Source organism: Prionailurus viverrinus, chromosome D1 (genome assembly GCF_022837055.1).
Source record: "Prionailurus viverrinus isolate Anna chromosome D1, UM_Priviv_1.0, whole genome shotgun sequence".
In the NCBI taxonomy this organism is placed as follows: domain Eukaryota; kingdom Metazoa; phylum Chordata; class Mammalia; order Carnivora; family Felidae; genus Prionailurus; species Prionailurus viverrinus.
The window spans coordinates 83,034,603-83,060,014 of record NC_062570.1 but is presented as its reverse complement, the minus strand read 5'-3'; the positions used below and the strand labels follow the sequence as shown (position 1 = coordinate 83,060,014).

General features: G+C 33.5%; 1 protein-coding gene across 21 annotated transcripts in view; it reads right to left on the bottom strand.

The window, feature by feature from the left end:
- The window catches only part of METTL15 (methyltransferase like 15), a 366,039-nt gene that overhangs the window by 265,300 nt on the left and 75,327 nt on the right, over positions 1-25,412 (bottom strand). For all 21 annotated transcript variants that reach the window (XR_007156381.1, XR_007156382.1, XR_007156379.1 and 18 more), the window contains one exon: positions 11,776-11,912. Coding sequence is in view for 10 of the 21 variants with exons in the window: in XM_047878551.1 (XP_047734507.1) it covers positions 11,776-11,912 (137 nt within the window). In the remaining 11 variants the exon portion in view is untranslated. The remainder of the gene's footprint in view (positions 1-11,775; positions 11,913-25,412) is intronic.

Genomic DNA, 25,412 nt, shown 5'->3' with positions numbered 1-25,412 from the left:
AGACACTTAATTAAAAGGTTAAGAATGTTCCATTCTTACTCATTACCTCAGAAACACAAAAAAGCACCTGAAAGGATTATTTAAACTGTCTAGACAGGAATACTCTGGAGCTACCGGGGCCATTTTACCTCACTACTTCTTATGCAAGAACCAATACTTTTATGACTACATGCATTTAGGGCTTACAATTCATACAATGTGTTAACACCAAGGGCAGAAATGAATAGGTATTGTCAAAAAGTACTTTGGATATGAAGAATCTCTGTCGAATGGAAGACTGGAAAAGCCACAGAAGTAATAGGTTACGGGATCAGTAGCATTTATAAACCGTGTTCTCCAGTAAGAATAAGAAAACAGAATCCTCCTCCTATTGGCAGATCCTAGACAATGATTCTAAAATGTTAAACTTTTTGCAGTAAGAGACTATGTGCCTCAAGTAATTTTTTAGCTTAAAATCTAAAGTGAAGATTCCAGCCACATAACACCAAATAATGAGCAGGTCAACAAAGAACCTATGCAAATAGTAAAAACTGTACATATAAATACATGACCAAGAAGGGGGCCTATGAAAAGATCCTGGAAGAGAAAAGAAGGAAAACTTTGCATTCAAGAGACAGAGCAAAAACATACTTTTAAAAAAGATTTGTTAGAAAAAACAGAAATACATATACTTTGGATTCCATAAATTTCAAAAGTCTGCTGACTATTAAAACAAAAATGAGACAACAGAACAGGAAGAAATAAAAAGGAAATGGCAGAAAAGAACAGATCAACAAATTAAATATGGTTACAAGGAAAGATAACTTCCAATACCTGAATCAAAACATGAACAAGAGTCAATAAAAATCACAATCGACACTGTAGAAAACCAAATCTGTAACATGGAGAATAACCTTGAGGAGATGTCCCAGTATAGTGAGGCAAAGTAAAAGTAGCAGAAAACACTGAAGGGAATTAAAGGTCATGGAGACAGATAATACAACTCCAGCCAACAAATAAAAAGTGCTCAAAGGTTAGAAAATGGAAAGAAAAGCAGAGGCTAACTAACGCAAAAAACTCCTTTGTAGAGAAAAGACCTGATCCACAGGCAAAATTGTTCAGAGTATATGGAAAATTAATGAAAAGAGACCAGTTAGTAATATTTCTTAGTGAAATTTGTGAATATCAAAAATGGTCAAGAAATATATCTAGTAAGCATCTAGGCTGGTGTGGGGAGAGGGGAGTGAGAAACAGATTACCTCAGAGTGGAAAAAGGAAACTAGGTTGATCTCAGACTTCTCTACAACACTCCATGTCAGAAGAAAACAGAGTAAAATCCATAAAATGCCCCAAATGCTATGCCAAATCAAGTTACTGATGTAAGAAAGCATGAGTACCACAGTCTCTGTAGACAAAGGCAGAGATGATTCCCTTTTGCATATTTCTAGAAATAATCTTTAAAGATGTGATCAACCGACTAAGATATGAGCCTACATGAAGAACTCAAAATAGGACCTGTAGTATAAAAAGGCTAGTGGAGTGCACTGATATGAATTAAATGGATTTAAGTAAAAATAATTATTTTAGGGCGCCTGGTTGGCTCAGTCGGTTAAGCATCTGACCACGGTTCAGGTCATGATCTCATGGTTCATGAGTTCAAGCCCTGCATCGGGCTCTGTACTGACAGCTCAGAGCCGGGAGCCTGTTTCGGATTCTGTGTCTTCCTCTCTCTCTAATCCTTCCCCACTCATGTTCTGTCTCTCTTTCTCTCTCTCTCTCTCTCTCTCAAAAATAAACATTAAAAAAATTTTTTTAATTATTTTAGATATGACCGCCAAATAGTGTAAATGTTAATAAATTATCATAATAGTAGATACGAATGAATAAATCCAAGATAATACTTTAAAAGACAAGCAGGGGGTTGGGAAAAACAAGTAAAATAAAAATGGGAATATCATTTTCTTCTGTATACTTAACAAAAAAAAATGTTTAAATTCGTTAAATTTAAAAAAAAACACATCAGCTAGTAGTAAATTAAAAAACAAAAAGTATGTCATCAAAACTGGTAGAGAAAAGGCAAACTGGATATATATATGGACAAAATAGATTTTAAAAGCCAAAAAAATTTCAATGAAACATAAAAATAGAAAAGTATAAAACAAGATCACATAGAAGAGTGCAAGCATGTCCTGAATTAATTATCCGTTTACAGAACACATACTCAGATTTGTTTACACAAAGTACATCTGGTATTTGTTGTTAATAGGAAGACATCTAAAATAATATAGCATAGAAAGATTTAAAATAGCAGCAATATGGACATGGATGAGACTATAGTGAAGTTAGAATTCTTATAAATTAAGTAATAATTACATGAAGGAAACACTCTACAATCAATAAAATTATTATTTAGATAATTTAATGAAATATGAATGTGCTAATATATAAGTAATAGTATGATACATATATCATACATGATCTATATAATATATAATATATAATGTATAATAATCTGATAATATATAAGTATGATCAAATTTTATAAAATATATATGTATGCATATTGAATGCATAAACATGTTAATACTGGTGATGGGATTTTGAGTTATTTTAATTTTCTTTTCAGACTGTTCTGTATTTTATCATTTTAATCAAGAAAAAGTATTAATGAGAAACACAAAATCTGTAATAAATGGAAAAGCATATGACACTTCTGGATTAGGATATAGAATAAATATGTCAATTCTTTCTAAATTAATTGTTTAATACAATTGATCAAAAAAATTTTTTTTTAATTTTTTCTTTTTTCAACGTTTATTTATTTTTGGGACAGAGAGAGACAGAGCATCAACGGGGGAGGGGCAGAGAGAGAGGGAGACACAGAATCGAAACAGGCTCCAGGCTCTGAGCCATCAGCTCAGAGCCCGACGCGGGGCTCGAATTCACGGACCGCGAGATCGTGACCTGGCTGAAGTCGGACGCTTAACCGACTGCGCCACCCAGGCGCCCCTCAAAAATTTTTTTAAACTTGGCCAAGATATTCTTACAATTTAGATAGAAGTATAAAAAGCAAAAGTACCCAAGAAAGTACAAAAAAGAAATAGTACATATAATAATATTGATAATTAAAAAGATGGAATGAAATACATAAAATCATTACTATTGATAAAGGTGGTGGAATAATTAGTGAGTTTAATTTTTTTCCTTTACATTTTTCTGTATATTATAAATTTGTTCCAATGAGCTACCTACTTTTATAAACTGTTGAACTATAATGTTAAAATTACAGTCAAGTGATGAGGCACCTGGGTGGCTCAGTTGGCTGTGTCCCATTCTTGATTTCAGCCTAGGTCATGATCTCATGGTTCATGGGTTCGGGCCCCACCTCGGGCTCTGTGCTGACAGTGTGGAGCCTGCTTGGGATTCTCTCTCTCCCTCTCTCTCTTTGCCCCTCCCCTGCTTGCTCGCTCTCTCTCTCTCTAAATATATAAATAAACATTTTTTTTTTTAAATTAGTCAAATGATAGAATCAATTATGATATTTATTATTTTCTTTATATATGTCTATATTCTCTCTACTCAATAGATAGCACATTTTATTCCTGAATTTAGAAAAAAAATCATTAAAAAAATTGTCTTCCAACGTCCATCTTCCACTGTGGCAAAAGTAAGCAAACACCCCACTGCTCCAATTTAAATGTGTTTTCTCTCTTATAGTCTTCAGAGGCAATATGAAAAAGCTTCAGTTTTCAAACAAGAGGTGATCTGACATGCCATCTTTTCTGAAACACCTAAAATTGGTTAGCCTAAAATTCAACCTTCCCATGAATTTCTTAGTTTTCAATGAAAATGTTACTTTGTATTTTTGACTTCATTTTGACAGAGTAAAGAACATGAGATTTTTCACAAGCATAAGCTTCTCTTTGACAATGGCAAAATAAATAAATGAAAGAAAGAAATTACTGTATTTCCTCAAAGGATACTCACACTGAAACGAAAAACCGTTTCCTTTATTGTGTACCTCACTACAAGTCGTAATTATACATGTATCTTTAAGAAGATGTATTTTTAAGAAGTTTAATCTGCCCATCCTTCCAACCATTCATCCATCCATCCATCCATCCATCCATCCATCCATCCATCCATTATCCCGAAAAATAATCCTAAAGCCGAATCTGTGTTTTTTAATCTCATGTATGTTCCTATACTACAACTACATACGTAGGTATTCATAAATAATATATAGCATTGCTTGGCATTTTCTACTTTCCATATAATGCAGACATGTGATCATACAATCTCTGGGTTTGTCCTTTTTAACCAATTTTCCCTTTTTCCACACATCCACCCACAACTAATTCCTTCTTCCTCAAGTACTCCATGATTATATATGCACAAAATGCATATATAAAGTCTACGATAACACTGAAGATAAGCTTCCTTAGATACCGATTCTTTTACTTAGATGAAATAAATTCTTAGCATGTTGTGTACTTTTTTAATATTAAAAGATGCTCACGAGAAATGGATGAATATCCTTTCCCCATATTTTCACTTTCAAAATTATTCTGTTTTTCCAGTCTGATATATATATAGGATATTAGCCCTTATTATTTTCACTTCATTTCCCTCATCACCGTTATTGATATTGAGCATCTTTTCATACCTTAATCTACCATAAATGACCCTTCCATATCTTTTGTTCATTTGCCAAATTGGATTTTGTTGTCTTATCAATTTTGAAAAAAACTCTTCCTACATAATAAATATTGATCAGTCAGGTTCAGGACATGCTACCTCAAAATACATTACCTTGGCACACTGAATATTTCAAACTGAAGGAATTTGAGAAATGGAACATGAAAGTACTTGCTGACCTTCTTCTGCAGTAGGTCTTCAGACCCTTATGTGAGAGATGCCCTCCCTCTATGCAGAGGAAAAAAGCCTTCTTATCTCTGAAGATGAGGGACAAGAGGAATCTGAATGCATGGGGCTTGCTAAGTTTCTCCCAGTTGACTACACTTAGTTCATACCCTTGTCCTATCACATTTTTCCATAACTTTCCACTCTTCATCAAACCCAGTATAGAAATAATCAAGTATAACCATGTCTTAGGTACTTTACTTCCTTATGAAAGCTCCTATGTCACAGAAAACTTAAATTAAAAATGTGTATGCTTTTTCTCTTGTTAATTTGCTCAGGCTGAGAATTTAGGAGGATAGAGGAAAAAGATATTTTCCTTCCCTAGAATATCAATTCTGTTCCTATTCTCTATATTACTAATATTTCTTTTTCCAGATTGACTGGAAAATATACCATATTATTTTTGTCATATACTTTTAAAATTTTTATGAGATACTTCTAGGATTTTATAGATTTATGATTTCTAGTCTTAAGAAATTTTCTTACCTTGGATTGTCTATATTATCTCTTCAATTTTCTTACAGAATTTTTATTTTCAGTTTTACATACCTTTTAACTTTATCTGGAAGTTATTTTTGAATCTGATTTAAAATAGGGATTCATTTTATGTTCTTCATAGTGATCACTGTAACAACCCTATTTATTTAACAATGCACTATTTTCTCAAAGAAGTGAAATACCTTTGTCTTTTATTAATTTTTTATAGTATAGTATATATCTATTACATACTGGAATCTATATCTAGATTCTTTCTTCCACTAATCTACTTACCTATTCTTGTGCCAATATGATACTGATTTCATTATTTATATATATATATATTCATATATATATTCATATATTATATTCATATATAAAGTATGATCTGACCTCTGGTAAGGCAAGTTTCCCCTCACTTTTTTATTTCCCCCCCAAAGATCTTGTCACTCCCCCCATCCCCTCAAAAAAAGATCTTGTCACTCCCCTGCCATACATACTTAACATCATATTATATAAACTAATAAACAAATGTGCCTCAGTTAAAGTGAAATCAACTAAGATAATTCCTGGGAGTACATTAAATTTGGGGAGAGTTGACTTTTTAAATAATACTAATTTACTTGTACTACACCAAAACAAATGTTTTCTCTTCATTCATTTCCATATGTCCTTTAATAAAATTATATTTTTTTAAAATTTAGAACTGTGCCTTTCTTATTAAATTTATTACTAAATATCTATATAGTGTTAGGTACTTTTTTGAGAATGGATTTTTTTTCCTAATTCCCTTTCCAAGTATTTACTACTGAGTATATTTTAAAGTTTTTATCTAACCATCTTATTGTATCATCTTACTAATTTTACAAGTCTTTCAGTTAAATGATTACAAGAAGAATATTTTAACCTTTCTTTTAGTTTCTTACTTACATAAGCCAGAACTTCCAAAAATACTGATTAGAATATTTATAGAAGCTAATCCATATTTAAATCTAGATTTTGATTTAAATTGTTATAGTATTTTACCTTTTGGGAAAATAATTTCTGTTTGTCCTTGCATAATAGGATATTTTACATTTAAGTAGTTTATTTATATTCCTGTTTAGCATAGAGATTTTAATAAGAATAGTTGATTATAGTCATGCTTATCAACTTATCACTGGCTGTTTGATGTGGAACCATCTCTATATTCTTTAGATATTACGCTTAATTAGGCTATACGTATTCTTCTTCTTTTTTTTTTTTTTTTTTGAGTTTATTTCTTTTTAAGAGAGAGAGGGGTGGGGCTGGGGGGAAGCACAGAGAGAGAGATAATCCCAAGCAGGCTCCATTTTATCAGTACAGAGCCTGATGCTGAGCTCAAACCCACAAACCATAAGATCATGACCTGAACCGAAATCAAGAGTGGGACGTTTAACCAAATGAGTCACCCAGGTGGCCCGTATTATTCTTTTAATTCAATAATATATGAGTTAGATATGCTAGTATTTCCTTTTGAATTTTGCATCTATATTCTTCAGTGAGGTTAGACTTTTTCTATTTTTTTTCTTTTATACTATTTCTATCAGGATTAAATATTAAAACTAGGTTAGATTCAATATAAAATGAACTGAAAGGGCTTTACATATTTACCATGATCAAGAATAGTGTAAAAGACAATGCTCTTTCCTATTTTTTTAAGAACTAGGTAACAACTGCAAATCTAGTTATGGTACATTGTTCTACATACTTTAGCTACCTTTCTTATCTCTGTTATGATAATGTAATGACCTACTCAACTTTCATAATATTCAGTCAATTTTAATAATTTATATTTGATAAAACATTATTCATTTCATCCAGGTTTCACATGTTACCACAGAATTATGGTTGCATTATCTTATGATTAATTTATCTTGTGTCTATGGTTGGTGTCCTCTACAGTCTTAATCATATATTTTTGCTCATTTTTTTTCTTTAATAATCAGGCTATTGGGGCGCCTGGGTGGCTCAGTCAGTTGAGCGTCAGACTTCGGCTCAGGTCATGATCTCGAGGTTTGTGAGTTCGAGCCCCGTGTCAGGCTCTGTGCTGATAGCTCAGAGCCTGGAGCCTGCTTCGGATTCTGTGTCTCCCTCTCTCTCTGCACCTACCCCAATTGTGCTCTCTCTCTATCAAAAATAAATAAAATGTAAAAAAAAAAAAAATTCTTTTAAATAATAAAAAAAATTAATCAAGCTATCAAGGACTTTTGTTACTTTCAAATAAACACTTAGGATTTCTTTATTCTTTTTTCTTTTTAGTTTCTTTGATTCTGATTTCAATCTGTATTAATCCCTTCTTCCTATCTTATTTTGATTTACTCTATTGTTCCTTAACTAATTTATTATGCTTGACAAAGAATTATCTTATGGATGAGGTAAAAAAGTATCAATTAGATTTGAGTCAAGGTAGTATAAAACAAAATAAAATGAGATTATTAGGCTTGAAATGGAAGAACAAAGCCAAAGATATCATAATCCCAGATTTCAAGGTATACTACAAAGCTATAGTAATGAAATAGTATGGTACTGGCACAAAAATAGACACATACAGCTCTTTGGACAAGAATAGAGACCCCATAAATAAACCTATGATAATATGGTCAACTGATATATAACAAAGGAGGCAAGAATATACCATGAATTAAAGGCAGTATTTTAAATAAATGGTATTGGGAAAACTTGACAGCTGTGTGCCAGAGAATGAAACTGGATCACTATAAACAAAAATAAATTCAAAACAGATTAAAGACCTAAATGTGAAGGGTGCCTGGGTGGCTCAGTTGGTTAAGCCTCTGACTTTGGCTCAGGTCTGATCTCACCATTTGTGAGTTCAAGCCCTGTGTTGGGCTGTGTGCTGACAGCTCAGAGCCTGGAGCCCACTTCGGATTCTGTGTCTAACTCTCTCTCTGACCCTCCCCCCCTTGCACTCTGTGTCTCGTTCTCTCAAAAATAAATAAACATTAAAAAAAAATTAAAAACAAAGACCTAAATGTGAGGCTTGAGGGGTGCCTGGGGGGCTCAGTCGGTTAAGCGTCCAACTTTAGCTCAGGTCATGATCTTGCTGTCCTTCAGTTTGGGCCCTGCTTTGGGCTCTGTGCTGACAGCTCAAAGCCTGGAGCTTGCTTCATATTCTATGTCTCCCTCTCTCTGCCCTTCCCCACTGATGCTCTGTCTCTCTCTGTCTCTCAAAAATGAGTAAATGTTAAAAAAAAAAAAAAATTAAATGTGAGACCTGAAACCATAAAACTCCTAAAAGAAAACAAAGGCAGGAATCTCTTAGACATTCACCCTAGCAACATATTTATGCATATGTCTCCTTGGGCAAGGGAAACAAAAGCAAAAATAAGCTATTGGGATTACATCAAAGGGAGAGACAGAGAGACAGACAGACAGAGGGAGACAGAGAGAGAGAGGGAAACAGAGACAGAGACAGAGAGAGGAATTAAAAGCTTTTCCCAGCAAAGGAAACCATCAACAAAACAAAAAAGCAGCCTCCTAAATGAGAAGATATTTGCAAATGATACATGCAATAAAGGGTTAATATCCAAACTATATAAAGAATTTATATAACTCAAATAAAAAAAAACAAAAACAAACAAACAATCTGATTTAAAAATGGGCAGAGGACTTGAATAGATGTTTTTCCACAGAAGACATACAGAGGGCTAGCAGATGCATGAACAAATGTTCAACATCACTAATCAAGGAAATGAAAATCAAAACCATAATGAGATATCACCTCACACCAGTTAGAATAGCTAGTATCAAAACGATAAGAAATAACAAGTGTTAAGGAGGATGTAAAGAAAATGGAACGTTCCTGTGTGAAAAGTAAACTGGTGTAACTACTGTGGAAGATAGTATAGAGGTTCCTCAAAAAACTAAAAATAGAAATACCATACAACCTAGTAATTCCACTGCTGAGTATTTACTCAAAGAAAACAAAAACACTAAACTAAAAAGATAATAGCATCTCTATTTTTATTGTATTATTATTTACAATAGCCAAGATACAGAAGCAACCCAAGTGTCTACTGACAGATGAAGAGATAAAGGTATATATACATTGGAATACTACTTGGCCATAAAAAGAATGAAATCTTGCTATTTGTGACAACATGGATGGAACTAGAGGGTATTAATACTAAGTGAAATAAGTGAGACAGAGAAAGAAAAATATCCTATTATTTCATTTATGTGTGGAATCTAAACATAAAATAAACAAACAAAAAACAAATAGATTTTTAAATACAGAGAAACTAGTGGTTGCCAGAGAAGAGGTGGATGGGAGGATGGGTGAAATAGCTGAAGGGGACTAAGAGGCACAAACTTTTAGTTATAAAATAAATAAGTGACAGAGATGAAAAGTACAGCCTAGGGAATAGAGTCAATAACACTGTAATAATGTTGTATTGTGACAGATGATAACTATACTTACTATAGTAAGCATGGAGTAATGTGTAGAAATGTTAAATCACTATGATGCATACCTGAAACTAATATAACATTTATGTCACCTATTCCTCAAAATAATAATAATAATAATAATAATAATAATGACGATGATAATAATAATATTAGGTGATGGGGCAGAATGCATGTCTCAGCTTTGTTTCTATTTAGTCATATATGCCTTTTAGCAAATCATTTAATCTGTCTAGCTAATGGTTTCTACTACTGAAAACTGAAAAGAAAACACAGTCTCAAAATAAAAAACTACACCTGACAAAATTGATAAAATGTTAAGTTCTATCCGAGGAAAGGAGGCTATTTGAAGGAATAAGAGACTTTGGAAAATCTGAACTGGAATTCATTGCCTTTAGAAACAACAATATCTAAGAAAAATCCAGTTTTTCTATGATAGTGAAATAGGAGACCTACATGCATTCTATGAATGTTCAGGTCATAAACAAGTGAACTCCTAAGATGTTTTACAAACATGGATGCCCTAATTAATACAAGATCTTCTTAAAGAAGATGCATCTACGGGACATTGCAGAATGACAGAGGTAGGTTTAAAAAAAAAGTATCATATCATTAAACCATATCCTCATATTTTTCTTAGAAGAAAATAACCTGGGGTCAAACTGATTTCAGGCACTCCAATAAACCCTCTGATACTGCTAACAAAAACTTAGGTGTATTTATTCACATTTTTATTGGGAGAATTAATCACATTGATAGATTTGTAAAGAGTTTGGGACCTGAAAACGTGAAATAGACTATTCTTCTTTTTTTTAATTTTTTTAACATTTATTCACTTTTTGATAGAAAGAGACAGAGTGTGAGTGGGGGAAGGGAAGAGAGAGAGACACAGAATCTGAAGCAGGCTCCAGGCTCTGGACTGACAGCACAGAGCCCAATGCGGGGCTCGAACTCACGGAATGTGAGATCATGACCTGAGCTGAAGTCGGACGCTTAACTGACTGAGCCACCCAGGCGCCTCAAAATAGACTATTCTACATTAGTAATTCAGCTTCCTATCCTTAGTCTGTGATTAAACTTGTCCATGGTCATACTTTTGCTACTTTACCAAATGGACCTTTTCATTATTGGACAGTTAGAACTATCAAAAGACCCTGGCTTACATCAAGTCAAAATTTACCTCTAAAATTCTCATCTATTTTCTTGATTTCAGTCTCTGAAGCATAAGAGAAGAGAACAATTCCTTATTCCTGAAAATAGCCCTTTACATATTTGTAGATAGTCATCTTAACTCCAAGACATTTTCCTTTTTCAGGCTGATAACTTTTAAACAACATAGCATAACTCATCCAAAATTTTCTCTAAAGGAAGATGCTTTCACTTAGGAAGTGAACAGGAAGGAAGTTCTTCCTAAGGAAGAACTTAGGAAGACAATATTTTATATTCATTTCCAAGGTGAAAGGTCACCTAATTCGTGACAGAGGGATAGACTGCCCTAAATTTACTTGTGAATTTCAAAAAGAATTCAGAGACAACAACTGCATTACGTTAATATATGTGAACTAATGAATTCTGCAGAAGTCTCACATACTTATTAACTTCAGTAAATTCTTGGAAACTGTAACTCATAAATTCTTTAAAAATTATTTTTTAAACCAAGGCTTATTTGTCAAAACATTATTCATGGATGGATTTCAACCCATCTTCAGATTTTAGCCATAAATCATTTTTGTATTCATTTTTATGAATTCAGAAAGGATAAAGGCAGTAATATCATTTTAAGTGGTACTAAAACATTATTTACATTAATTCTTTTGAGGAAAAAAGGGAGAAAATATGTAGCATAGTAAAGCATAACATCACACAAGGGAGAACAAATGCCAAAATGGTAAACCAAGCTCTATAAAACTCAGCATGAAAATTCAATAATTATACAAGAGTATTACTTACGGATAGAATTCTGAAAGCTGTTCAGCTATTGCATAAGCTGTCGGGTCTCTGTCCAAGGCATACAGAGTAATATCTGACTCCTTCTGTAGAATGGCTCTTGTGTGTCCTCCTGAACCAAATGTCATATCTAGAAAAATCTAGCCAACATGAAAAAAGAAAATTACCACTTAGCATGAAGAAAATATTCTTGCCAGCTACCTTAATTTCTAGAAGCACATACTGAATTTCAGAACTGATAGTAATTGGAAAACAATTAAAATCATTTTGCCGAGAGTTGAATTTGTTATACATGAGATCTGGATCAATTATGATTGATCAGTCCAAAAGAACGGGACAGATATCAGTAAAATGATAATCTCTGGTACAGGGTGGCCAATTCAAGACAAATTTACATTTTCCTCCAAAGGTCAAACTGGCCACAGTGTTGTACTGCTAGCTTTTTAATGCTTTCCAGCACCTGGCTGATAATGGTATTTCCAACAATTTCTCATCAAAAGGAGACAGCTTACAATTAGTATGGCTCATTTTATCTCAGTTTCTCTAAATACTTTATATTACACATAAAGATATTCAAGAATACAAAGAAAGAATGAGAGAGTGAGAGTAACATCGAGAGCGAGCAAGGGAGAGATGGAGGGAAAGAGAATGAATATATCCAACAATAGTCACAGGACAAATCTTTAAAAATCTAAACTGGAAAAGGCTCAAAGCTAAAGTCAAAACAACTACAGCTTTGCCATGAAGTAGCTATACATCTTTCGGAAAGACACTCAAAATCCCAGTGTCTTTAGGTTTCTCCAGGCTCTGAAAAGAAAAAGAAAGTCTAGAAGAAGATACCATCAATACCTACCTAACTGGTAAGATGACATATAATTACCTAAACGAAGACACTTTTGAGAGTAAAATATTTGCCAGTAATAATTTTGCCAGGACAACAGATTAAAATATGCAGGGGTGCCTATCTTCAATGCTTAGATCATTCTAAGAAAAACAGTAAAGTAAATTGGATTTGAACCTACTTTTTGACTATTTTATTGGGCCAGACTATAAAGAAAATAGGTCTCAGCTGGGCAAGAAACCAGACCCGGACCATTAAAAACATATTTGTGAAGAAGTTAATTGATGGCAGCCGATGTGGAAGTCAAGACACTCAGTGTTGTGCTCTTAGTTTAATGTACCCTTTCAATAAGCTTCATGGTATTACGAAAATAAAAATAATCATTCCAATAATATCGAATACTGTGAAAAAATAATATATAGCCAAACTATTAAAATATTCAAACATATAACTTTAAAGCTATATGAATACACTGAACAAGGGAAATCCCTGCAATGAATGTGAACATTTCCCTGCCCTGAACGCTACAACTTACTTCCAGCAGAGTGGGCAGAAACAAGACACAAGTATGCTTTGAATTTTTGCTACCAACAATCATGCTGAGTCCCATCCTCTGATCAAGTCCTCAGAAAAGCTATCCTGCTATTTGAAGAATAATATGGAGAAAATAGTCCAATAAAAATTGAAAAGAAGAGAGATATAAGTTATGAGGGATGTAAATGTGGTGAAAATACACAAGCACTGCTTTTTAACAAAAGTATGTTAATACAACTTAACCTTGCATTTCTGTCACTGTCAGCACAAAAGACATGGCTACACACTCTTTTCACCATTATAAACAGTAATGTGAAAACAATACTTGAAGTCATATTATTTGTATAGTTGTTAGGAGTACGTACTTATAATCTCAAGAATGAATAATTTCTTTTCCCAGTCTGTATACTTATCTTATGCATCTATGAATAGATAAAAATCTGCCATCTTACCGTATTTCAGTTTTAAAATTGTTAGGGATTTAGGGGCCCCTGGGTGGCTCAATCAGTTAAGGGTCCAACTCTTGATCTCACAGTTTGTGAGTTTGAATCCCACATCAGGCTCTGTGCTGATGGCATGAAGCCTTCTTAGGATTCTGTCTCTCCTTCTCTCTGTGCCTCCCTGCTTGTGCTCTATTTTCTCTCAAAATAAGTAAGCTTTAAAAAGAAATTAAAAACGAAATTTCTAGGCGTTTGGCATAAACAAAAAAACTTATCCAAGGCAAAGTATAAATTACCTTCTTGTTATGCTCAATATCAAGTCTTAATATCAAGTCTATAATCCTGCACTTAAAATATGATTACCTTATCCCAAGCCAGGAAAAGTCCTCATCAGTAATTAAAAAGAAAAATTCCTTATCATTAAAAATGTTCTTGAAAATGTGAGATGATGATAATAATTTACATGATTTTTTTAATATACAATGATTACACCATTGGAGATATACTGACAATCAAGGAAGTTTCCATAGAGGGAAAAAATTATTACCAGTCAAGTGTAACACAAAACAAAGTGGGAGACATGGGATTTATAAAACTATAAGTGAACCCCACCATATGTCCTGGGTTAATACATGACTGAAGCCATAGACTTTCATTTTTAAAATTCAAATATACATTGCTCATCAAATATAAATCATGGCATCCAGGCCTTGAGTCAACCAGCACTACAATTGAAAAGGTGCCAATCAGTCTCTCCCTTTTCCTGGGTCATTAACTTGATATAGGACCACATTTTTTAATTTGTACGAGTTGACGATAAAATTAGGAGATTGGACAAGAACAATGCACAAGAACAAATATATCTGCATGTTAAAAAACAATCTTTCTATGAGTCTGATCTGTGTGTGTGTGTGTGTTCATATGTTTAGGTCATGTTCCAAACATACATGGAACTCTTTCTTTGAGATTACCTGATATAATTTATCTAAAACACAAAACCCATATGTGATACTGAGAGTTTATTCTGCTAATGTCAGTTTTCACCTGTATAACCCTGGTCAAATTTTAACTCTCTGAGCCCCAGCTGTTTCATCTAAGAAAGGGGGATAGAATGTCTCCCTGTTTACTTTACAGAGATTTATAAAAATTATGTTATTTCTTCCTTATGACCACAAAGTAGATGTTATTAGATTTGTACATACACAGAAACTAAGATTACATTAAGCTAGTCAGTGGCAAATGCGGGAACTGAATACAGGTACACCTGACTCTACAATTTGTGTTTTTTCTCGCACTATTTGCCCACTACTTCATGTTTACAAGCATTAACGTTTTCCTTCTTGGTCTAACAAAAGCTCTGTTAGTGAGTATGGACAAGTGGCATTATTCCCATTTTTGCAAATAGAAAAAAAACTCAAGGTGCAGAGAGATGATGTGACTTGATTTCTTAGATCATATTACTAGCAAGTGAGGGAAAGAGAACTCTAAGCCATGTGTCACCAACTCTAAATTCTGTGCTTTTCTGAAAGAAAGAAAGAAAGAAAGAAAGAAAGAAAGAAAGAAAGAAAAAGAGAAGGAGGAGGGGTGAGCAAACAAAAGAAATTTTAAAAAGTGGATGGCACAGAAACAATCACAGCAGAGATAGCTTTACAAAAATTATACAAGAAAACTTTACTTGTTTTATAGAGCACTCATTCCCACTGGAATTTAGGCTCTTGGAAACCATGTCTTAATCTTTGTGTACCAGGGTAATTCTTGAGATACGTGTGTTTCTCTCTTTTTTTCCTTTGTCCTCCCTCCTTCTCCTCTTTCAAACAGGCACCTAAGGATTCAGAGCTTTACAATGTATGTTCCTTGAGGATTTTTGCATGGCACAAAGAAAAAAGTATCTTTCCTATAGTCTGAAGACAACTACTTTCCTGTCAGTAGTTTAAAAAAAAAAAAAAAAAAAAAAGCTCAGAAAGAATGCTAGTTATCCTGGATAGGTTAGTGTCTTTAAGGAAAAGAGACAGAGAGAGAGAGAGATTTCACTGAAACTGGGCAGAAGAGCGATGGAAATGAATGAACAAATTCCAAGAAGGTGCAGGACCAATGAATGACTGACAGGGGATAAGATCTCAAAGCAGCTGTCTGTTTGAGGAACTGAGGGAGTGTGGTCCCTCAACCAGGGTTCTCAGTGCTGCTAGAGATTTCCATACCACTCTGTGGTACAGAAGAAGCAGAACCTTTGGTCCTCGAGGGCCTACACAGGTTATAACAAAAGGTATCTCAGGGGAAACAAAGGGTAGTATGAGGTGAACAATAAGATGCAGGGCCTCTGCACAGCTCTGGATGGTGTGTGGAGTCAAGAGAATGACTGAGATTGATGGTTTCTTAGCACAAGGACATTGAGGCTCAGAGTCAAAATGAAAGTGACTTAAAGAAAAAATAAACAAGCATTTGAGGGAAGATCCATGACTACAATTCTCCAACTTTTTTTTCAAAGTTGATTTATTTATCTTGCGAGAAAGGGGGGTGGGCAGAGAGACAGGGAGAGAGAGAGAGAATGCCAAGCAGGCTCTGCACTGCCAGCAAAGATGCGGGGCTCAACCCCACGAGCCAAGAGATCATGAAGTGAGCCAAAATCAAGAATTGGATGTGAACGGACTGAACCACCCAGATGCCCCTTGCCTCAAATTTAATAGAGTAGCACCAGTGCACAGAGGTAGATGCATAGTAAATATTTAGTGATGCAATTTGAAAAAAAAGAGCTCAGCCTCCCAAGGTAACAATGATAAAGATAGCAATACTCATTTGTGCATATTAATTCAGAAATACTCAAGATAGAAGATTCATTACCATAGGAGGACATAAAACAGTCACAGGATATCCAACTTTTGGATTTATTTAACATTAATATAATCCTAATATTACAAATTGATTCACTAATGAAAAAAAACTTTTGCAAAACATTCATAATAATCTGATATTAATAGTATTATGGACCTCTAATGCACCATGTTCTTATTTGTTGACTAGTCTTCCTTTGCGTTTGAAATAAGAAATGACTATTTCTTATTTTAGGTTACCTCTTTTAATCAAATACAACTAAATGACATTTTATCCCCATGGTCTTCTAAATATAGAAATGATTAGGTTCTACCTTGCACCATGATGAGTCACACTTGAATAGTTGAGCTATAGCTGTGAATCTGATAATGAACAGGGTACAGATGCAGAATTTCAGAGCTGAAAGGGACATAACACACTATTTATTCCACCTCCTCATTTTACTTATGAGGAGACCAAGGACCAAAGAAGGTAGATGTTTACTAGTGGAGGGCAAAGCTAATACTAAAACTCAGATCCTATGCTCTTTCCACTTGATCTCATAATATTCTTCTACTGAAATTATACAATAACACTGAAATAAACGATCAATTTTTGAAAAAGTATTTTTTTCTTAATATGAAGATAGATATATGTAGGAACTTTGCATCTTAAGCCTCCAATACAGTTGAAAGCAACCACTGTTCTACTGTTCTAAATTGTTTTAAGACTTTATGAAGATAAATCCAATTGAATTAAATTCCAAAGACACTTATGTTATATATATGGCCTCATATAAATGTCCACCCATTATATGTAAGAGTAACTGGGGATAACTGACTTCTTGACAAGTCACAGTTTTCAAATTGATATTGAAATTAAGAGCAAAAAATTAAAATACTTAAAATCACAGCCTCATGGGTAGTTAGAGCTAGAATGACCCATAGAAATAATGCTAATTTAATCCCATTAGTGTATACTACTCTTTCTAGAGTATTCTTAGCATTCCTTTATACCTTTCAGAAATGATATCCTTTAAGACTCAGCTAATGCTGCTCTCTGAAGGGGGAGACTGACAGAAATCAAGGGATTTGCCCAAGATCATCCTGCAGACTAGATAATTAAATGATTTGTTTTTTTCCAAACCAAGAATTCTAATCATTGAAATTTTCACACTGGAACAACACTGTTAAAATTGGACATGAAAACATTTTTAGCCATGAATAGCATGAGGGCAGATCTTTCAATTTCATTTTCCTAATGTTGATTAGTCATTTCCAATCTGTGCAAGATTTTTAATAGTAAGTTCTCATCCGAATTTGGAAACAATATGGCCTGATTTCACTTTAAAATTTCTTCCTATGAATATTTTCTTTTCTCGCAATTACTAATTTTGAATTTTTAGAATTGAAGTGTTTTTGAAAGAATTTTAGTTAAGCTTCACCTATTTGCAATGGGCACCTATTTCGGTATTTTTTTAAATACTGAAACGTCTCAAGCATATACTTAACTTTCTGAATTTTTTTTCAGGAGGTAATTAAATTTAAATGTAGTGTTAACTAATAATCTGTATATTTACTGAACACTCAGTACAGATAAGGCCACATGAGGTAATACAAAGATATTAAGCTATGGACCTTCAAATTTGGTAAGGAATTTAGACATGCATACAAATAACTACCAAAAAAAAAGAAATCAGCAATACAAGAAAAAGCATATTTTATAGGAGTGAAAAAAACATATTTATGTCAATCACTTGTGAGATGGACAGAATCAGGGTAGGTTACAATTCACTCAGCTGGGCCTCGAAGACTGGGCAGAAGTCCGAAAGCACCCTATCTTCTCACTCTCCTATATTCTCCAAATTCAATTAGCTACCAAGTCCTGTTGATTTTATCATATAAATATGTCTTAAATTTCTCCGCTCCCATTTTAAATTCAGGCCCCCTTGTTTCCTTGTTTTACTACTGCAATAGGCTCACACTCATATCCGCACCTCTAATCTGAATTCTATTTTTTCTTCTACACTGCTAACAGGATATCCTTTCTGAAATAAAATTGTTAACATGTGACATTATTCTCCTCAAAAGCTCTCCAAAGGTTCAAGATAGAGTCCAAATTTCTAGGCATACTGGATAATATTCTTCAGATTCTGGCCTCTGCATTTCTGCCTAACATTATCTCCCACCACTCACACATGAATTTTACAATGTATTCCTCACCCATATGGTTATAAAACATAATAAAAGCACATGCAATTATCAAACATGCTGAACTGTCTCATGTCTTCTCTCCCTTCTTTCCTTGTTCCATCTCGCTCATTTTATTCTCAAACAATTACAAGGATTCTGGTATATCCACAGCTCTTTTTCAAAAGTTGGAAATACAACAGTAGGCCGAAACAGACATGGCCTCTGCTCTCATGTAATATTTAACTGGGGGCCTTAGTATCTTTAATATATTCTTCTTTCTTTCTCCTTTCCTCCCCTCTCCTCTCCTGTCCTCTCCTTTTCTTTCTTTTTCTTTCTTTCTTTCTTGCTTTTTCTTTCTTTCCTTTCTTTGCTTGCTTTTCTCTTTCTTTCTTTCTTTCTTTCTTTCTTTCTTTCTAGAATACACCTCAGGAAGATGTCCTAAACATCTCTGTCCCCAATGTCAAATAATGAATGACACAGAATATAATCAATAAATATCTATTGAATAAATATATAAAGACAAAGAGAATTAAATCTTAGCAAAGGTGTAGACATAGGAAAGAATATGTTATATATGAGTTTGATTGGAATCCAGGATGTATTAATAGAAGAGAGGAGAAAGAAAAAGGGTGGAAAGAGAAAAAAGGAGAAATTAAAACTTTCACTTATGTGCCAGATACTGTGTAATTTGTTGTGATATGTTCCCTCTCTCCGTCCTAATAGTAGCCCTATGAGACAAACTAGGAAATAATGCTGGAAGGTAGGGTGAAGCAACTGTGGCAATCCTAAAAGGCCAAGGTAAGTGATTCACATCATATTTGCTAGAAAATGAACAGCTTTTGAAGACTTCTAAAGTACATAAAATAATGTAACTGCCAAGAGTATTAGATGGGTGGCAGGTTGTGAGAATATAGTTGTGACTTGGTATAGAGCATGCACCCAGGCCAGAGGACACAAAGGCTGAGCTGTCAACAGAAATGGAGAGTAATTATGATAAATAACAACATACAATGCACTTATTGAGTGCTTATTTTATGAACCAAAAATGGTGCCAAACATTTGATCTGCATCATGTATTCATTTTATACATAGGCATAAGCGCGCGCACACACACACACACACACACACACACACATTCAGTTAATTGAATGTGATTCTTACACATTCTAAGTTACTATTATTATTACTATTTTATAGAGAAACAGGAGATTTAAAAGAGGGTTAGGTGAATTGTCTGAGGCACAGCTGATGAATGTTGGAAACAGATTTCAAAAGCAATCCTGTCTCCTGAACCTAACAGCTTTGCCTTTCTATAGAGGTAGAATAGACTAATTAGATGTAGTGAGTGGAGAAGTGAGAGAAAAATGATTACAAGGCATGCTATCTGGGTAACTAGGAGTACACAAAAGACAATATTTATTGTGCAATTATTATGTGCCACCATACATTATGCCACACACTTTAAAAACTTGACCTAATTTAATACTTACAACAGATTGTACGGTACATAAAATAATTCCATTTCACAGATGAGTATATCAGAGCCATTTACTTAGGAAAACATAAATTGGCAGTGTAATTATAGATCCAGGCAGAAATAAGCATTTCCTTCTCTTCCCTTCCACCCTTCTACTCTGGCCTCACCACCTCCCAATTAGTGTTAGAAAGGCCAACGAACAACTTCTTTTACTCCAGAAGAGAGAAAAACAGAAGTATGAGAAGATACAGGCAGCTTGACAGAGAGAACAAAGATTTAAGAACTCCACGTGGAAATAGAGTAACTCTTTGTAGTAAACTGGAAACAGTGAAGTGAGGGGCCATACTGAGCAGAGATTCTGAAGAGAGTAATAATAATAAAAGCTGGAAACCCAAAAACATAATAAGACCAATTATAACAGCATTAATGCATAGTGGGAGGAAGAAGTTTGATTTCCTAAAATACTTAAAGAACACTAAGTTCTAACTCTATTTTTAAAGCTCATCCTAGTCAAAAACATTGATACATTAAAAAAAAGTAAGATAAATTACTTTCATTATATATCCAAATTGTATTATGTAGCCTTTGGAAGTATTGTGCCCCCAATACAGTGTAACGTAGCACACATTAAACCAAATGCAACAGAAGAGAGCCCCTTGATGTAATTAGTGAGGCAAATGTTAAAAGGGAGATGAGCTAGTTATTTGGACATGATATGATAAATATAATGGATATTTTGACTAAAAAAAATCACTAGAAGAAGTTACCTGCTTTACAGTGTCACTGGAATATTTATAATTGCTAAGCAAATTATTGTTGTACCATTGTGTATTGAATCATACAAGACTATCACTGACTTCTCTCAGACTTTACTTATGTATCTGTCTAATCTACTGACAGGTAGACATTTATCACACTGAAGAATCTGAAGACCCAAAATAAATTATAACATATAACTGTGAACATAGAAGGCTACCAACCTTATAGTCAGCTAACATTCTGAACAAACATTTTTTCTACCAAACTCCTTGATTTATTATTGTCTTGTCAAGCTCTGTTGAGTATCTGTCTGCTACACGCTTATTTTGTTTTATTTGTAACTATTACATGGGCTTATGTAAAAGCAAAAAAAAAGTCTCAAAAGGACATAAAAGTTATACCACAAACAAAACAATCAATGCACTGCAATAAATTTATCTCTTTTCTCATTTTATCAAGAGTATTGGTGTTACTATAACTCACTCTGCAAACATTTCATCTTGTAGCTTAAATTCCATCCTATTCACAATAGAAAGCTTTACTTGTCATAACAAACCTTATTTTTCTCTTGTTCATAAAGTATGTTCTTCAGTTATATTAAATTAAATAATTATAGTATTCATCTTTCTCCAGTGATAAGTAGGTTTGCTCTTATCTGTAACACGGATGGGTTTCAGTCATAAGTCCCAACTATGTACAATGGACTGCCACTTGATCTGCTTGCAGATACATACAATGCACAAATTAACAAAAATAGCTAAAAATAATATGGCATGGGTGGTCACCATAAGCTTAATTTCACAGACATTTCTGGCCCAGACAATGCCAATCTGTTAGCATCTTTTTAATAAGAAAAAAAGTTTTTATCTACACCATCAAGAAACTCATATGACATATTCTGGACACACTTTCTCTGAGAATGCCAGACAAATATTTTCTTATAAATATTATTAAATATATAGATTGTTTACAGTATTCACAAAAAATAATGTGAAAATAATGGCATATTGAGCTCTTTAATCAGTGTGCTCAGCAAATGCTCTTTTCAATATATTTTTTTTTTTTGTCAGAGGGGCAAATGTCATTTTACTGATGGCACTTTCAATGTGGTTCTAGTACTAAATTTTTATCAGCATTAAAATAAAACCAATAATGGTAACATTTTCTACTACTTAGCCTTCAGATAACAACTTTGTACAAATCAAAGCAGACCAATATATACATAAGTACTGGTGTCCAATCTACTGTGCTATGTACACACACAAGAAGGCATATGTGTATGCACATGCATGCATACATATAAAAGCAGATGAGTACAAACTGCCAATGTACTTGACTTGTTTAAATATGTGACTCAAGGTTGGACAACTTTCAGACTCAGAATAGGGTACACTACACTACCACGAAACCCTTGTGTGGAGTAGATGTTAGAAAGTAAAATTTACCTTTTGGGATGAGTACTGGGGGTTGTATGGAAACCAATTTGTCAATAAATTTCATAAAAAAATAAATAAATAAAATACCACTGAATGCTTAAAAAAAAAAAGTAAAATTTAAAGAGAAAGTTTCATAGGTTAGTAAGAAGGAAAATCATTAATTATTTTGAAAATAATTCAAAATAATCAGAAGAAACAGGTTCAATAAAATATCTAAATACTTTTAGAACGGACTTTGTGACTTTCAAGTACTATATGACTTGAAAAATAAGACATAAATGAGGCAGCAGGGTGTAAAAGAAGGAGACTGGAGGTTACAATATCTAGTTTCTGGTCCAGAATCTATTATTTAACTGCCATAAAAGTTGGGCAAGTTACTTCTCTAAACCTCAATTTCCTCATATGCAAATGGAGATAAGTATATGTCCTACTCCACATCACCAGGTTATTGGGATATGGAAATAAGACAATATACATAAAGGAATTTTGAAAATGGTATAGTGATATTTAATAATACTATTAATAAAATGCACTTTAAGGTTAAGCATCAATTAAGTGTCTGACTCTTAATTTTGGCTCAGGAAATAATCTCACGGTTCCTGAGACTGAGTGCTGCATTGGGCTCTGCTTGGTATTTTCTCTCTCTGCCCCTCCCCAGCTCATGTGTTTTCTCTCTCAAAAATAAATAAACATTTTAAAAATGTACTTTAAGAAAATAATTATTCACAAAAGACTTAAATTCCATAATAATTTATACTAAATACAAAAGTAATTTAGCAGACCAAAAAAAAACCCCACTTTTTTTGGCTTCTGAATCTGAAGAAACACTAACAGAACATTCAGTTGGCAGATGGTCTTTAAAAGGAGACTCTCTGTAATAAAGGGAAAAAGTCATGATTCATTTGATGTGATTGGCTTCTTTTTATGTAGCATCAAGAATGAAACTGTTTAACAGCTGTAACCAATGGTACTCATCTATCCACCCAATCTTGTCTGATTGTGGTTTGATAGTATTGCATTGTCACACTAGGAAAGCTAAAGAAACAAAATGGCTTTAGTTTTCATGAAGATTGGCCTTATTAATGGACAGCTTTCCTAACAAGCGATTATTAACTTTTATCAGGTGTTAACATCTGTTTCAGTAACATGGCAGTATGTTTACACGTCAGAATTTTTGTTTAATTCTGTGATATTTCTAAACTGATTTGTTTAAATAAATTCAGCAAATAAAAGAAGCCTCTCCATAATGTAATGCTTCTAGAGGGAGAAATTTCAAAACTTTTTAAATGCAACAAAAATCACTAATGATAGATCTGAAATAAGACAATTTCATAATTAGTCTGTCTTTGGTATGCTTAAAACTAAGAAAATATCTTTGAGTTATCTTTTAATTCAGCCCAAATTAAAAAAGCAAAACAGTTTACTAGATGATCTTTAAATCCTTTTTCTTTATATTTTTAATTTTTTTATTTGAGTATAGTTGACACAAATGTTACACAGTTTCAGGTGTACCACATAACTAGTCAACAACGCCAAACATTATGCTATGCTCACAAGTGTAGCTACCATCTATCACTATACGGTACTATTACAATACCGTTGACTATGTTCCCTATGCTGTTCCTTTTATTCTTGTGACTTACTCATTCCATAGCTGGAAGCCTGTATCTCCCACTCCCCTTCTTCCAATTTTGCCCATTCCTCTACCCCTTTCCCTCTGGCAACCAACAATGTGCTCTCTGTAAATACTCACTCTTTAAAAATATTTTTCCATGAATATTATTTTATATAGAGACTTCTGAGTCATATAAATTTTACATAGTCAAAACATAAATTTAAATTAAAAAAAACAAACCCCCAAATTGGAAACATTTGTTGGTATTCTCAAATAAATAACCTAACCATGCAGAAAAAAATTATTCCAAGTGACTTTTGAGTAAAATAAAAAATATTTTAATTAAAAAATTTTATTAGTGTTTATTTATTTTTGAGAGAGAGACAGAGCACAAGCAGGGGAGGGACAGAGAGAGACAGGGAGACATAGAAATCTGAAGTAGTCTCCAGGCTCCAAGCTGTCACCACAGAGCCTGACGCAGGTCTCAAACTCACCAACTGTGAGATCATAACCTGAGCCAAAGTTGGACGCTTAACCAACTGAGCCACTCAGGCACCCCTAAAAAATATTTTTTAATGTAAGAATTATTACTTTTCTTTTTCAGATAGTAATAGCTTTAAAAAATTTTATTATTGCCCTTTAAAATTTTATCACACTGCTGGTCATATTTTAGAGTGGATAAACAATTCCATCTAGGACAATGAATTGGGCAGTGGGGCAAATTTAACTGCACTAGTACTCTGACATATTACTAGGAACAAAGAATTCAAAATTTCTCAATTCTTAACTGACCCGGAAGACTTTATACAACTTTCAAATTGGCCAGTTTACTCAAAGTAAGCACTATTCATATGAAAATCAATTAGCTAATTATCTCGACAGTAAAGAAAAATTATATACTTATTGTATAAATTCTGTATGCAGAACACAGAATTTTAGAGTATAAATTTTGTATGGAAATATAAGAATTATTAAAATAATTCCTAGTTTCCTGATGAACATTCAATCTACTTGCAGAGACCAAACATATCTATAGAATGATTAAATAAGAAGAAAGAAAATTCCAGGCATGCTAAACACCAGTATATAATTAATGGCAGAATTAATAACGAGTAAACTATGTTTTACAGAAGCAAATAATACGCCATGCAGTCATTGTCTCAAAAGTCCCCTTTATTAAAAAATCATGGCCCAAGTCAAGCCTGGATTATAATTAACTAAATATAATAGAGGGGAAAAAATATGCCCCCAGGGTACAGAAAAAATCTAAAACAAAGACAGAAAAATATTATCCTTGCATCATTCATTGATTTACTTGTTTGAAATACAAGATTTGTAATAAGAAATAGAATAGACCAGGTTGAATGTTAGATTGTTTAACCTTTGTAAGTCTGCTCCTTAGTTATAAAATGGAGTCAAAAACACTGCCTTACAGATTAAGTGAATTTTGTGTTTACATGTAAAGTGCTTAACTTCCAGAAACATAGTGAGCGTTCAAATAATAACAATCACAATGACAACGATAATAATTATAACAC